Raw genomic sequence first — 17,189 nt, forward strand, 5'->3', positions numbered from 1 at the left:
TAGCATCCATTCATTATCTAAAGAAACTTATCCTTTGCAAGTTTCAAGGGGAATGTAGCCAATCCTAGTTAACACTGAGTGAGAAATGGGGTACACCCTGGACAGACTGGCTGTCTCTTGCAGGGCTGACACACAGACAGCAGTTGTTTGGGGTTTGATAGCATTTTTTCAAATTTGCATCCAGCATCAAATCAGCTTACTGAGCCCTACAAGCTTTGTCTGAAGTACACTGGGATAGAAACCAGTGAACATGAGCATGAATTAATGAGTCCACTCTTTTGGAAATGGAGCTTTCACTGTTATATTTGTTCAAACTGTTGATCTCATTCTCCTGTTTCCACTCAGGTGACCAGGCTGAGACAGAATACATATACCCTTGTGCTGCAGCCAACAGTCTGCAACTACAGGAGGTCACTCAGTAATGTAGATCCCCACCAGGCAACAGATGGTGAAGCACCTACTGCAGTCACACCATGACTCCCAGATTCAACCAACAGAGATTTCCAAAGTTTGAAATAAAGTGTATTTGTCTTGTATAGTCTCAGTTTTCTTTAAGATGTACAGAATGATGTAATGGTATTGTAATTGATTGTCCTTGGTTCACTTAACTGTATAAACTTAATAAGAATGAGAAATGGGACAGGTCCAAACATCCAATTTAAACATTATTATTCAGTGTTTAGATCAACTGAAAAAACAAACAACAAAATTACAAGAATACAAGGAAACTTATTTATCCTTTACAGCAAGATTGTGAAATAAGATTTTGATGTAGTTCCTTCTTTGACTGATTTGTTGGAATTGGTTGAAGAGATAAATAAAAATATAGAGCAAAATAATTTATATTAGGAATGCTCTGATACTGACACCAGCATTGGCTATTGGCCAAATACTGTCCTCACGTACTTGTAGTTGTACTTGTACTCATAAAACTACTCTGATACCCTACACCCAATACCACATCAGGAAAAGTAGCCACTCAACACAAGTAAACATCTAAGGAACTGCCACGCCTCTTCTTTGGTCGTGTCGTCATCATCAGTGAGAGACTCCCTGTCCTCAACATCATCCACTAATGACTGCAGCGACTTTGGAAACTGTCCGTAAAATTCCATTTAAGTCCATGTAAACTGAAACAAATGAACAGAATGCACCTGTAGACCACAGCCAGACGCTGTCCAATATGTTCCGGCGGGTGTAAACTACTTTAATGCCTCGTTTAATTAATCTGAATACGAAGAAAAAACACCGCTGCCACCAGTCTGTAACCCTCTTTTCTTCATAATAAGCTGCTACAACTTCTCTTTGTGTATTTAATCTTCACCAAATGAGCCTGACAGCACAGGACACACAACTTCACTCTTCATGGTTCACAGCAGGGTCAACAAAACTGATGCACACATGGTGTCACACTCATACCTGTCCCCCCTAAACAATGACAGGTAGGAACTAATTAGCTCTTAGACAAGAGGGACATGAAGAAGAAACTTAAATACTACACATGTAAATGTGTCATTACAATACTAGTTAAACTGCAGTAAATGATAATGAAATAATTATCATATAACACCACTTGTAACAGTAAACTTAATTCTGCAAGTCCATAATCATGTTGTCAAATTATTATACTTAAATATATAATCTGTATAGTAACTGTTGTAACACTTATAACAGGAAACAGCAACAATGATTTGTTACATTTGAAAGTGAGCAGCTAATGAAAATAAAACAGCTTTAATGGCAGTAGGTTATGTTCTGTGCACCTCACTGGAAGACTGCTGATTTCCTCCTAATATGAAGTCTCATCATTGTTTAAAATCTGACTGATGATGAATTTGCTGCTTATCTTCAGTCTCAAAACAAATTGGACAAAGTACCTTTTGCATTTATGCACTTATACACTGCACATTAAATTATACAACCCCAATTTAGAAGAAGTGGTTATGGTGTGTAAAACAAATAATTTTTGACCCGTGTTTCGTTCAATACAGTAGAAAGACAAGATAGTTCATGTTCAGACTGATAAACTTAATTGATTTTTGTAAATACTTGTAATAACTTGATGCCTGAGACTGTGTTACAAAAAAGTTAGGACCTCTGAGGTCCCGCGATTGGCTGGCTGTCACGCATGCGCCCTCAAAAGGCCGTCATTTAGCACTTGGACTCTGTCTTGTCAACTAGTCTACGCAGTTGAAACTGACTGATGAACGCGAGCGAAACGTAAGTAACTTTATATTAACTTAAATTGTTACACGGCTGCATTCAGTCATTTATTGCTTATTGTTTGCTTACTGTTCAGCCGTCCTATTGAAGGTGTGTTTTTGCGAGTGTTAGCTGGCAAGGTGCTCCAGTTGAAACTCCAGGGAAAAAAATGGTCAATTTCGGCAAAGATGTGTAAAAATAGTACGAAAAAAATATCATTGCGGGTTCAAATACACCAAGTGTGATAACTGTGAGCAAATTTCTAACAATTCAGCGTAGGTCACCCCACATTTTAACCTTAAACTGAGTCTGTACTGTCAGACTCCGGGATGCTAACCACAGACTCCTGTACCGTTAGCATCCGCACCGTTTGAAATTTCACAGCAGTAAAAAGCTGTCAAATGTCGTTCAGGAACTAGTGTTTGTTACGTTCTGAACTAAGGCCTGGACCCCAGATGCAGAGACTGAGACTGAGAAAGTGAGTGACAAAAGGCGAGGGCAGGTGCAGGCAGTGGTCGGCCGGTTGGTGAAGCAGGAAAAAGGCTGAGCAGGCAACAGCCCTGGAGCACGAGGGCTGCATATACGGCTGGACGGCACGCTGGTGCTGCACAAAAACACAGAAGAGTTAGTGTCTCAAAAACACAAGTAATCCACGGGAGCGCAAGAGAAGAGCTATGCTGCTTTACCGACTGGAACGGTATAATCCGGCGCAGTAGTGGTGTCTTGACCAGGCTTATATTGCAGGTGAATGAGTAGATGAGCGCCAGGTGTGTCTCGTTGAGGTGAGCCAGCCAATCACTGCCGCCACTGCACGCACACACACGCCTTGAGAGAAAAAAAGGGTGAAGGGGAGACAGGGAGAAAACACAAAGCATGCCCAAACAAACCAAAAAATCCTACAACCATGACAGTGTTCCTCCTTCGTCTTGCGTCTCATGTTCTAGTTATAGTTCAGTCATGTTCGTACAGTATGGCATCCTGTACTGTGATATTGATGTTACTTTGTTTGTCACTGTTTTCGTGTTTTCTCTGTCAGAATCTATTTTAAAGGACCATTTCATGATCAAATCACCTTAAAACTCATGTTTAATGGCAACACATTTTACTCAGAAAAATGTCAAGTAGTATGTATTATGGTCATTGTTTTAAATTGGTGTTGCCCAACCCTGGTGCTCTGAGCTCACTGTCCTGCATGTTTTAGATGTTTCTCTGCTCCAACACACCTGATTCAAATGATCAGGTTGTTATCAGGATTCTGCAGAGGTTTGATGATGAGCTGATTATGTGAATCAGGTGTGTTGAAGCAGGGAAACATTTAAAACATGCAGGACAGGGGTCCCTGAGGGCCAGGGTTGGGCAACAATATTTCACATGGTGGCATTAAAAGCCACATGACAGTGAGGTAGAGGTATATGACATTTCATTTATTTGTATTCATTTCTACTTATTGTGACTCTTTCCAGAATGGATTATCGTCCAACTTTCCATCGCCAACCTTTGTCCTCTGAGCTCACCCTCCGACCTTCGCCAGATGCGTCAAGGCTGGCTGTGGCCTATCGCAGGCAGGGGTTGGCTGCGGCGTGTCTGGTGAAGAAGCAAGAGAGGGTGAGCGAGGAGGTGAAGGCCCAAATCGTCCAGGCGGGAGGAGACCGCAGTTGCTGGTGCTCAGTGAGAGTGAGCTCCAGTTTGGCCAGTACCGGGGTCAAACCTTCAGGTGGCTGCTCAGCCACGACGTTGGGTACGCCACAGCCATCCTGGCATCCCACCTGAAGGAGAGGGAGGGCGGGGACACCTCCCAATCGCCTCTCGCTGGAAACAGATGCCCTCGTCTCCTACACCCAGCTGTTCCCAGAGGTGGTGGGGGCCATCCAGTGGGCTAGGGTGTGCGAGGGCTCTGTCTCGGTGAGGGGCAATTCAGACGTAAGTAACACAAGCAAAGGGGCAGGTGAGTAAGCGTGATGATGTGTGAGCTAAGACTTTGTTTTGTCCTCTTGTGGTCATGTCTTACCTAGCTATGTGCAGTGGCTAAGGAAGCAGAAGGTCAGGCCTGGGTCCCAGATGCACACGCTGCTGGTGTACGTGCTGGGCCAGGATGGAGAAGCCGCTGCAGCCCGGCCATTGGCTGCACCCTCGGCTCCTGCCTGCAAGTTGCCCAATTTTACATGTCTCTCACAAGTCATATGCCCAAAAGTGACTGAGCACAAACGCATCACGCCTTCTTCCAGTGCCAGTTCTTCCTGTGGGCGCCCTAAAGGATGTGGGCATACAGGCTGGCGTGCCCCACCTGTAGGCGCAGATTGACTGTACAAGACCGTCCAGAGGGTCTTGGACATGAACGGCTGCTGTCGCAGGAAGTACGGGGCGTGGGCACATCTTGAAGCAGCTGGACCTGGCACACCAGGAGCAGTTTTCAGCTGTTCTCACGCACAAGTAAGCAGAGATATGAGAAACTTGTGTTACTGGCCTGAGAACAGTGGACAGTGCTCCTCTTACATATGCACACTCTCACACATCCTCCTGTTTACCCCCGCATGTCCGTGACAAGACAGTCATCGGGCTGATGAAAGAGCGCACTTTGGGGAACAGTGCGACTCGGCTCCACACTACCTTGGTGGAGCAGAGCACCAGGGAGTGGATGATGTGGTCGATGAGCTACCTTTCCGTGCTCCACAAGCTTCGGGTACCGGGTGCAGCGCAGCCACATGAGGCGACACTTCCCACCATGCACCCAGTGCCGAGCGTGACCTGGCTTTTGTCTGTGTACGTGAGGGATGCCCTCACGCGTCTGGAGGAGACAAAAGCCAGGGTCATGTCCATCTTTGGAAACGTCCTGAAGATGGATTCCACCAAGAAGGTGAGCCTGAATCATTGTGAATGTTGTGAGTCTATCAGTAACTATCAGGTTTAGAGTATTTAACAGATATTTGTAGAAATGTGTCTCTTTGATTGTATTAATGTGTGCAATATTTATTTTTTATTGTGCATGTGTGTACACACATGTAGAATTGTACTGCGATGTAATTTGGCTGTTGCATTTGCATTGTCTTGCACAGATGACGAAGAAGCTTGTGGGTGGCGCCACCGGAACAGCTGCCTGGGTCACCAACGTCAGCAACGAACATGGGCAGGTGCTAATATCCATCCTGAGGACAGAGGCAAAACAGTCCGAGGAGGGACGCCCACATCACCCTGACGGCCAGGGAGCTGGCCTGCCATTGCCGTCGCCACACCAGAGGTGTGGATGAGACAGAGCGCCTCATCCAGGAGAGGCTGGGCTCCTTCTGGGAGGCGACGGACACCTTGGACGTCATGCTCATCGGCTGCCAGAGGATGGAGATTATTTGGAGCACGCAGCGTCGCCACCTGGCCTGCATCCAGGACCCAGCGGAAGTGGACCTGTACACTGGGGAAGTGACCAGGGCAGAGGTCAAGCTCCCCGTCTTCCGCTGCACCAGGGGGTCCACTTCCCTCGTTCCACCTCCACCTGTGCCACTTTATCCCAGGTGAGCGTTGAGTGTATGTGTATGAATCACGGTGCACCAGTGTGTTCAGTTTAGCGTTTGTGTTTAACTCTGTCTCTCCCTCTCTGCGAATGCCCTCCATTTCCAGGTGTACCTGTTGGGGGGCTTGGTGAGGTGGAATGAAAACCAGGCCAAGTTGGCAGCGCAGGACGCCGACAGGTCGACGCTGCGTTGCTACAGTGCCCAGCTGCAGCACGGCTTCAACCAGCTCACCCAAGAGCTCCTGAGACTGATGGTGCTTGAAACCTTCACCTGGCCCGGGCGTCTGTTTTTGTCCGCTTGCTGCAGGGGAACTCATCGGGGTGGAGTACCTGTACTCCCAGACGGACGCTGTGCTGCAGCAAGATCTCGGCTGGGATCCCAACGCTCCAGATGGGATGGATGAAGCAGGAGATAAGTGGGAGGAAGAGCAGCAGCAGCAGGAGGAGGACGAGGGCTTTCAAGAGGAGCTGGCGGACATCAGGTTTGCCAACCACCTGAGCCACCTCCTCCAGCCCGCCGCCACCGCCGCCACCACCACCGCCTCGTCATCCCAGTCGGACCCGACCGAGCCCATGGAGACGGAGGAAGAAGGCGTAAGTGCACTCAATGTCTACTGTCCTGTAAAATCGTTGATGGCGGAGTATCCCTTACACAGGATGAAAATATGAAGGCCTCGTCGTCCATGGACCGGTTGGACACGGGGATAAGGGTCCCATCCACCAGTCCAATCACCTGGGGAATGCCAGCCAAAACGTGGAAGCTCTGGTGTGCCTCTATGGTGTCCTCTCTCCTCGCTGGAATCTTGATGTTCCCTTGTGCGTGACGCACAAGGACCTTGGTCACAGCCTCTACACTGAAACCGATGTCTTGCTCAGTCCGAATCCGTCTCCCACCACCTCCAAGAAACTACCCACTGCGTAAAAATGCAAAGCTGCCAGAAGCTGTACCTCTGGGCTGAGAGCGAAGTTGCACTTGGTAGCTCTAAATGTACAGGGACAGAAGTGCAAGCAGATTCAGGATCTCCTCACATGGCAGCCGGTACTTGGGACAGGATTGCACTGTCTGAGAGGACATCAAGCAGACTGAAGTTTGTCCTTATAAAATGGTTGACATGAACCAAATGACTACGCGGACGACAACGCCTTTGGTTCATTTGATTGAGCGCAACGATACGCTGTATTGCAGCAATAATCTAGTCTACAATGAAGCAAACAGAGGCGATGCGCATGGTCCTTTATGTAGCTGGTGATGCCCGCTTGATTAGTGTCCAGCCGGTCTCATTAGACGAATCAATTTGTCAAGTATCTGTCAGATATCCAGTATAAAGTGGTGGGGAACAGACTGTAGCCTAGTCAGAAAAAACATATTGTCAGTTAGTCAGCTCCATTAAACAAATAAATGAATAAATGAATAAATAAATAAATAAATACATGAATAAATAAAAATATATTTTTTTATAATATTCATTCATCATTATTATTTTTCATGAGGTTAATTTTAAACTAATTATGTAATTTGCGCAAGGAGTCTAGATGTGAATTATACTGCAACTGTCCATTTCATAATTTTGGCCTAATAAAGGTAAAACTGAATGAACGGAGCGCATCACTAAGAGACAGCTTACGAGTGGTTCAGACCGCCCTTCTTAAGATATACTTTCAGAAGATATATCTTAGCTAAGGAGACTCTGGGAAACAGCCCGTAAACTTACGACGCACGTAGTGCTACGAAGGCTCTGGGAAACGGGGCCCAGATCATTTGAATCAGGTGTGTTGGAGCAGAGAAACATCTAAAACATGCAGGACAGTGAGCTCTGAGGACCAGGATTGCTTTTCCTATGGATGGTTTGCTCTGAGAGGTAGGTCTGCACCTGAACATGTGCTGATGTGGTACTCATGGACTGGGCCTCTGACTGACACTCTTCTAAGATTTCGTCAAAGATGCTGCCCAGGCTGCTTCTTGCTTCTAGACGAGGTGCCTTGCTCACAGGCTCTGCTGCCTCTGGCTCTTTACTGGCGGCCCTGATCTCCTCTATCTTCGTCACTTCCTGGATGAGGGATTCCTTAGCAAGCCTCAGGTTGTCTGACTTTGTGAAGTATCTAAAAAAAAAGATAAATGTAACAATTACCCACAATTAAAAAAATGTAAGGCAAGACAGTACATAGCACAGCAGTTAAGTCAGGGAAGTGCCTTACATCTACTTAATTGAATAAAAATCATCTAACCATTAACAGATCTAAATCTAAATTTAAGGAATAAAATAGACATTGGCTTGAATAATTTATACTGGTGGTGACTTACATGATTTATTATAAAATAAAAATGATTATCATAGCATTCAAATGGTACATTTACTGTACTTGCCTGTCTTTGTATCTTGGATCCACTAAAGTGGCGATGCTGTACAGTGGCTCCTTTTGTACCTCAGCAAAGCGGGTCTCCACTGCCTCTAGGAGAGTACTTTTCATGGTTCTGACACCCTGGTCAGTGATTTGCTCCCGAGACAGGAACCATCTGAGGGCTGTTCAGAGAATGATTGGATGGCTAAATGGTTTACTTAGAACAATATAAATTAAAATAAAAATTGTACATTCTTTAATTAAAAAATGTAATAATGTAGTAATAATGGCAGGGATTACATCCGCTGAAGTTGCAGGCTCCTTGCTCACATCCCTGGTCAGTTCTTCAAAGGGAGCTAACACTTCAGCTATCTTCTCCATCAGGGTCCATTGTGACATTTACGGTGTTGTTTCCGTCTGTGCAACAATGAATGTTGATGAAAAATTCAAATTAATTAAATAATAATTAATTAATTATTAAAATTAAAACTAAGCCACTGTCATTCCATTTGACAATCTTTTTGTACCTCAGGATGAATTTAAAACGTGAACATGGCCATGCTTGTTGTTTTGTAAGGTTAAATCTGATAATTTCCACCCGATTCCGATCATTTGAAAATCACGTGATCGGCCCTGATTTCCAATCGGGACATCCCTAGTATGAAACAATAAAAAACCTAAAGGACATACTAACGTTGGTCTCATTCATGGTAGGAAATTCAGGACCCTTTATAAACAATAACTGTGTCTCTGGAAAATGAACATTTTATGCATTGCAACAAAATTCACTAAGACAAAATGCTTTTATTTATGGACTTTTTGTATGAATTATTATGATTTAATCCAGTTCTACAGCACATGAAAACACTGTGTTCCAGTTGTATGCTAAATATTTTTAACTGTGAAAAGATGAAAAAAGAAAAAAACAAGCCCAGCTGTTCTTGGCTTCCACAGAAATTAACTTGTGTTTTCTTATGACAATGGGTTGATTGTCAGCTTTCCTAGATGTGCACATGTGCAAATTAAATGATTTTCCTTCTCCTTGTGATCCCCAGGTAAAGACATGAAAAAATATCTACAAGTACAGCCATTGTTGCCTCTGTAGAAAAAAAACATTTGTGTTTTCATGATAACAAGTTAATTGTCTCATTATCTTGAGATTTAAAAAAATATTTTTCCCAAAATTCCAAAAATAAATGAATCCATTAGCATGAGAAGATGAGCTTTGTTATTTTGAGACAACATAGTGATTAATGCATTATCTTGAAATAACAGTAAGAAAATAATTGCAAGAACGACTCTTCTCAGGTTCACAAAACATGCTCATGTGCAAGTTAAATGACCTTTCACCTCCTTTCAGGCTGAAGGAACTAAGGTGACAAAAACTTCCAACTGGCTGCTCTGTCCAAAAGGTCAGTATGGTTTGACCCAGGAGATTTTATGCTTAGGTCCATTAGGGGTGTGTGTGTGTGTGTGTGTCTGTGTGTCTGTGTGTCTGTCTGTCTGTCTTCATCACAGGGTGTGTCTGTCTGTCTGTCTTCATCACAGGGTGTGTCTGTCTGTCTCTCTGGATCAGAGTGTGTGTGTGTGTGTTTGACTGGATCACAGTGTGTGTGTGTCTGTCTGTCTTCATCACAGGGTGTGTCTGTCTGTCTCTCTGGATCAGAGTGTGTGTGTGTGTGTCTGTGTGTCTGTCTGTCTGTCTTCATCACAGGGTGTGTCTGTCTGTCTCTCTGGATCAGAGTGTGTGTGTGTGTGTTTGACTGGATCACAGTGTGTGTGTCTCTGTCTGTCTGTCTTCATCACAGGGTGTGTCTGTCTGTCTGTCTTCATCACAGGGTGTGTCTGTCTTTCTGTCTGGATCACAGTGTGTGTGTGTGTGTTTGACTGGATCACAGTGTGTGTCTGTCTGTCTGCCTGCCTGCCTGCCTGCCTGCCTGCCTGCCTGTCTGTCTGTCTTCATCATAGTGTGTGTTTGATTGGTTCACAGTGTGTGTGTGTCATCATCATCATCATCAGCCCCGGCCAACACACATCATCATCGTCATCATCATCATGGCCCTGAGGGCTGTACTACGAAGCAAGCGCAACACAGCCAGGCTTTCTTTGCATGATCTGGATCGACAAAGCCTAAAACCGCAATCAGAGATAACGGGTATCACGATGGTGGTTATCAACTTGCTTTGTTAATCCAGGCTTTCGCGAGCCACTTACGAGCCACACTACTTATTCTAACATTAAAACTGCACATCAAACAATAAAACTCCATACAGCAGATTTAAACATGATGAAGTCTGTCTGACACTGTCCTATGATGACAGAGACGTGGACATCACTGAAGTTTTTGACCAAATCAACGTAAAATGAGTGTAACTGATTTAAGATTGTCTGTGATAAATGATGATGAATTTTCTAATCAGTGATCTGAGCTGCAATATCACCAAAACAAAACAGATAACAGTAAAAAGTATTCAGAGTGTCTGTAGTTGCTTCATCATTATTTTAGTGTGTGGATTATATACGATGTCAATTTAAAGTGTTAATATGATCTGGAGCAAATGGGAAAAATGACTCTGCATCACCAAACGAAGGTTACCATCATGACAGCGCAATGTATACTGTTTGTGCTGCTGTTACATGTTTTACATTATATGGATTCGTTTGGTGATATTACGAACATACAGCTCAACAACTTTTCATTTTTAACGTCCTCCCTCAGTTTAAAAGCTATATCGCTCATAAACAACCTTGTTAGGACAATAATTAGTTAAAGAACGGCGCGTATTTAATCTGAAACTCTGAACATAACCTGCTCCCGACCAGGTTATGAGTTTAGCATCAGTTACCATGGTGATCTAGCCAGGTTAAAAGAGAGCCACCTTCGTGACACTGAAAATCCTGGATTTAGTCCTTTAATCCTGGATTTCAACATAGCTTGCTAACCCATTAATCTTGCTTCGTAGTTACACCCCTCTGGCCAACACACATAATCATCATCATCATCAACATGTGTGTCTTTCTGTTTGGATCACAGTGTGTCTGTCTGTTTTTCTGTCTGTCTGGCTGGCTGGCTGTCTGGATCACAGTGTCTGTCTGTCAGTCTGTCTGGATCACAGTGTGTGTGTGTGTGTGTGTGTGTGTGTGTGTGTGTGTGTGTATCTGTGTCTTCCTGTCTGGATCACAGTGTCTGTCTGTCTGTGTGTCTGGATAACAGTGTGTGTGTGTCTGTCTGGTTGTGTTTGGAGCCATATTTGGCCACGTCGAATTTTGGCTCTAATGACAGCCCCTCCGGGTCCTGTTTTTGATTATGATGAATTTTGGCTCCCACTGGTGTCATTTTTGATTACGATAAATTTTGGCTCTGATGACAGCCCGTCAGTTGTCATCTTTGATGACGATGAAAAGGACAAGGAAAGAAGGGGACAAAGAAAATATTACTGCTTAATGATTTTAGATCACTATTTTATTGGGGAAATATGAGCAAATAAAGATCTTATCAACTTTCTGTTATGCAAGTCCTAATCTGCAATCAGGGATGGAAGTAACTAATTATTGTACTTAATTCTGTAATTAAGTAGTTTTTGGTACTCATACTCTTATGAGTAGTATGCATGAGCCTTTTTTTTTTTTTTTTTTTTTTTTGAACACTTTTTTAAATTAATTTTCCCAATTTAATACAGTAAAACCATACACAGCACAACCACAGCACTAATAAAACATAAACAAAAAATACAAACAAACAAACAGACAAAAAAGGTGGGACAGACATATCAACGAGACCCCCACGAAGCACTGACATAAAATATAAGTATAGGTTTAGAGTCCACTTAAGGCTCCTCAGAACAAATCGAGTCTATCACATACAGCGGTGAACTATCTCTGTCACAGTTAGGTAGATACAAGAATACATTGGGGGGGAGGCAAAACACAAACAAACAAACAACAACAGCTGTGCAGTACAGTAAATGCATCATACAAGTTTTCAGCACTCAGAAAAGAGAAATTAAAGAATCAGAATCAGGTTAGATCATTAGCTCATGTGCCAAATTTGGCTTCAGACTGCTGGGAAAGCCAAGTTCTCCACATAGTCAATAAAGGGAGCATGAGCCCGTTTTTGATGGGGATGACTTTGCATCACAAGTATGCATCATAAGATATAATCTACTTAGTCACTTTTAAACCCATAGTTTAGTACTGAGTGTAACTTGAATTTATATCCAAACCTTTCATCTCCATTTCAGTAGCTAATCAGGTGATCTGATCAACTGGCCAACGACAATGAAGACATGCAAATGAAAAACAGAACAAATGATTAATTTTTAATCAATTAATTGTCATTAAGAAATTTTAACTAATTAAAATATGTATTCAGGGATGTTCATATATGATATTTTGAAATTGTTTTGTCTGGCAGAGTCATTTCTGAATAAGTAAAATTGTTTATATAGCACAGGGTAGGCACAAATAGGTAGACACCTATTTGGCTTATTTGGCTATTATTCAGATAAGGCTTAATATTTCAAAATATTTAACTGCAACTATTTTGATGTTGCAACATATTTGAGATGTTATAAAGATACAGATTTTACATTCTCCTCATATTCATTTAACTATTTATCATGGAGTTATTTGCGCAAGGAGTTGTACCAAACACGTTTTCTTAAGTCTGTAAATATATTGTGTAGGCAGGACATGTCCTCAGCATGACAATATTTTAAATAGTAATTTGTGTATCCAACACAAATTGCACTTCAGGCAACTTAGAGCTGCTTATTGCGATTTTGGCAATTTTTATTAACTGTTTGCCCGAATCTCAACCCTCACTCTGCTAGTGCTAATGGCATTAATGTTCTGTAAAAATCAACATTTGGTTGCAACTTGAGCCTTTGCATCTTTGTCAACTTGCCAGAGGCATTACATTGGATTCTGTACAACATTTACAACTTCCCTTTGTCTCTCAGCTTTAGGATGAATTCTTAGTGGTTGTATTTACCTTGTTGCTGCCAGTTCAGCATCTTTAATTAAAGCCTTTCAGGAGTAAGGTGTACGTCTTTCAGAACAGACATGCATAGGCCCTTTCTCATGCCTGAAATTTCCTGGTATAGCTCTCAGTAGTTTGCTATGGAAGCATCTTTAGCACAGGGCGAGCATGTGTATCGTACTCACTTGTATTGACTAATTCTGTGAATATAAAGACACTGGTCTTAGACAAAGGCTAATGCTTAATCTTGTCACCACCAATCTTGGCTCTGCATGTGAAATACATTTTGGCAATTGTTGATTGTGATGAACAGCTCCAAAGAGTTCTTAACACACAGGAGTATGGACAGCATTAAACTTTATCAATTTATAAATTGTGCTCAATTTTACTGCTTTCGGGATGTTTTCTTACTGTTAAATTTGTCTAAAATTGTCCACCAGGAATTTCCACTGCTTTCATGATGACCTCTCTGAACCCTCAGATTCCCCTATGCGCCGCTTCTGTTGGTTTTGGGGGATTTGATTTATCCAGAGTGCAGTTATGCCTGTGATTCCACTTGGGTTTTCTACTATCCTTCCGCACCAACCTCCTCCACAGTCCTCTACCTTCTGTGCAGTTGTGCGCTCATTGTACTTCATTTGAATCTGCTAGTAGGAATTTGATTTCTCAACCTCTTCATTCATTTGCTCCTCAGTGTCCTAAAAGTTCTCCCTTCAGGCAACAATAGACTGCTTCTCACTATTCCACTGGTGCTTAGTTGGTGTCCAGCTCAAGATAAGGTTATTTCTCACTATTCTGATATTATGCTGGAAGCAGTTCTGTTGATGGTTTCTATGGGTTTCCCAGGTTTGGTAACTACAGTTTCTCTCCTTTAACCCTCACCATGATCTCACCTACTCTGATTTACTTCAGAAGAGCACTTGTATTCAATTTCCTCAAACACTTAAGGGCTGATAAATCTTGCCAAGGCACACAATTATCTTTGCAAAGACTAACACCACTTTCCTTCCTTTCTCTTCCATGATGAAATTCCTCCATCATCGATCCCTGATGCTTCTGTTGGCAGCATCCCCTTTTCATCACTGATGGTGGCAAACCCATGACAAGACTATGGTTCTCATCAAGCTGTGTGATCCCTGCCTGAGTTGCATCATACCCTATGTGCTATTCTCCTTCACTCCCTAAGAATTGGCACTACATCGTCAACCCTGAAGTCCTGGTCATCCTCTGCTTACCTGTTACGCCAGACTCTAAATGACTTTTGACAGCACAAGCTCATGAGTCTTGCTCCCCCTCACCATCAAACCATGGTATTTACTCAATATCAGGTGGTTGCTGGGTTAGCATATTCATCCATCTCTGCATTTGTTGGGAGGAATAGCCATTCTAGCAGTCTCAATAAAATTTTATTTTTTTTGCAGCATATAAGAAAGTAAATATTCCATGTAAAAGGGATGCACTCTTGTCATCATTTGAAGCTTCCACTACACAACATTTTGGTGCCGAAACCCGGAACTGTTTTGAAGTTGGTGGCTAACACTAGCTAGCGCTAGCAGCAGACATGACCAAGCGCTTCGAGCGGATGAAATGGAAGCGAGGGCCGATGCGCACCTCCACAACAAAGCTGTTAACCCATATTGAAGAGGAGGTAAACAAAGATGTGCCCGACTGTGATAAACTCTGTGAAATGCTGTCAGTATTGTTGACCAAAGAAGTGTTATTGGACTTGGACAAAGGCATTGAGGATGAAACGACAACGGACGAATTGGAGGTGGATTGGAATTGGACCGCATTCTCACACTGAGGGCTCGGGCCACCAGGCTCATTCAGACGCAAGTTCGAACTCAATCTCATCAGGAGGTAAACAGACTGTTAAACTGCCTAAACTGGTGATAGAAAAATACAGTGGAGAAATAAGCCAGTGGCAGGAATTCTGGTCCCAGTATGAAACAGCTATTCATGACAATGATGCACTGTGCAAGAGGGAAAAATTCACTTACCTGAGATCCTAGCTGACTGGAGCAGCAGCAAGAGCTATAGCAGGACTTAGTATGACTGATAGTAACTATGATGCAGCAGTGGAACTGCTTCAGAACCGTTTTGGAAGAAAGGACATTGGAAACAGTGCACATTTGTCTAAACTACTAAACTTGACTCCTATGAAAAAATCATCAGATGTTGCAGCTCTCAGGCATCTGTATGATGAATGTGAAATTCAAATTCGCAGTCTGGAATCCATGGGGTTCACAGTGACACGTATGGTTGCCTGCTACTCCAGTCCACTATAGTATGGCACATTTTAATGCCATAGTAATAATATCATACTATACTATGACATTTTGTAACGTCATACTTTACTATGGTATAACATCACATTACACTATGACACTTTATTACATCATACTATACCATCACACTTTATAACATCATACCATACTATGGCATAACATCATACTATACAATGACACATCATAAAATCATACCATGACACATTATAACATCATATTATACCATGACATATTATAACATCATACTATACTATGGCGTAACATGATACTACACTGTGACACATTACAATGTCATACTATACTATGAAACATTATAGCATCATACATACTACGGCATAACATCATACTATACAATGACACATTATACCGTCATACAATAGTGTCACATTATAACATCATATTATACTGACATATTATAAAATCATACTATAATATGGCAAAACATCATACTACACTATGTGACATTACAATGTCATTCTATTCTATGACACATTATAGCATCATACTATAGTATGACACATAAAATCGTACCATACTATGGAATAACAACATATTATACTATGAGACATTATGCCATCATACTATACTATGACACATTATAACATCATACTGTACAATGGCATAGCATCATACTATAATCTGGCACATTTTAACGCTGTACAATATTATGACACATTATAACATTAAACTATACCATGGCATAACATCATACTATGGTATGGCACATTTTAATGCCATACTTTACTATGACACATAACATCATAATATACTATGACACATTATAATGTCAATACTATACTATGACACATTGTAATGTCATACTTTACTATAGTATAACATCATATTATACTATGAAACTTTATTATGTCATACTATACTATTACACTTTATAACATCATACCATACTATGACATAACATCATGCTATACTATGACACATCATAAAATCATACCATACTAAGGCTTAACATCATATTATTCCATGACACATTATAACATCATACTATACTATGGCATAACATGATACTACACTGTGACACATTACAATGTCATACTATACTATGAAATATTATAGCATCATACCATACTATGGCATAACATCATATTATACTATGAGACACTATGCCATCATACTATACAATGACACATTGTAACGTATAACATCATATTATGGGGTCATGTGATGCGGTCAATGTGAGGGGTGGTTTTCGCCAACCTCCTGTCGCCACCAGTCAATATTTAGGCTGTTTTGATCCAGTTTTCGATCCTGACATAACTTTTCAATGTTGGTTATCTACATGTGAACATGTCCGCCTCCGATCTGACCGAAACTCAACGTGATACTTTGGCCAGAACATGCTCAGAGTTGAGGAAACTCCAGTCCGCGTGCATTGAGATTACAGCTGCCACCTGTGAGTAAGAGAACCTGGCTACTCGCCTTGCATTAGACGTCACCCAGAAAATCAGCACCTTAATGGACCTGAAGTTCTCCTAACTCCATCTTACTCTAGAAGGGATGAATAACCGCATTGAAGACAACACCAAGCATATAACAGAGGCAGAAGCCCGCATTTCAGATGCTGAGGACCTCGCTGCTTCCCTGTCAAACAAGTTTGCGGCTCTAAAAAGAAGTGAAAACTTTATCACAATGAGCGGAGGACAGCGAGAACCGCAGCCGTAGAGAAAACATAGGGATCATTGGACTGAGGGAAGGCACAGAGGGACAACAAACCAAACGAGGGTCTGTTAAAATCGACAGGGCACACAGATCTCTCGGCCCTATGAACGAAAAGTATTCGAGACCAGTGATAATAAAGCTGCACAATTTTGCACTTTATGCACAACAACAAGGATTTTACCTTCTTCTGTCCGCGTAA

General features: G+C 42.2%; 1 protein-coding gene across 1 annotated transcript in view; it reads left to right on the forward strand.

Annotated features, from left to right (window-relative positions):
* Nucleotides 1–721, forward strand: part of LOC146327402 (alpha-2-macroglobulin-like) — a 39,621-nt gene extending 38,900 nt beyond the window's left edge. Inside the window, exon 34 of the mRNA XM_084716259.1 lies at nt 346–721. Within this exon, the coding sequence (XP_084572385.1) occupies nt 346–422 (77 nt within the window). The 3' untranslated portion in view covers nt 423–721. The remainder of the gene's footprint in view (nt 1–345) is intronic.
* The last annotated feature ends 16,468 nt before the right edge of the window (nt 722–17,189 follow it).

The sequence above is a fragment of the Lutjanus erythropterus genome, chromosome 4 (genome assembly GCF_056507025.1).
Source record: "Lutjanus erythropterus isolate fLutEry1 chromosome 4, fLutEry1.hap2, whole genome shotgun sequence".
Lineage (NCBI taxonomy): Eukaryota > Metazoa > Chordata > Actinopteri > Lutjaniformes > Lutjanidae > Lutjanus > Lutjanus erythropterus.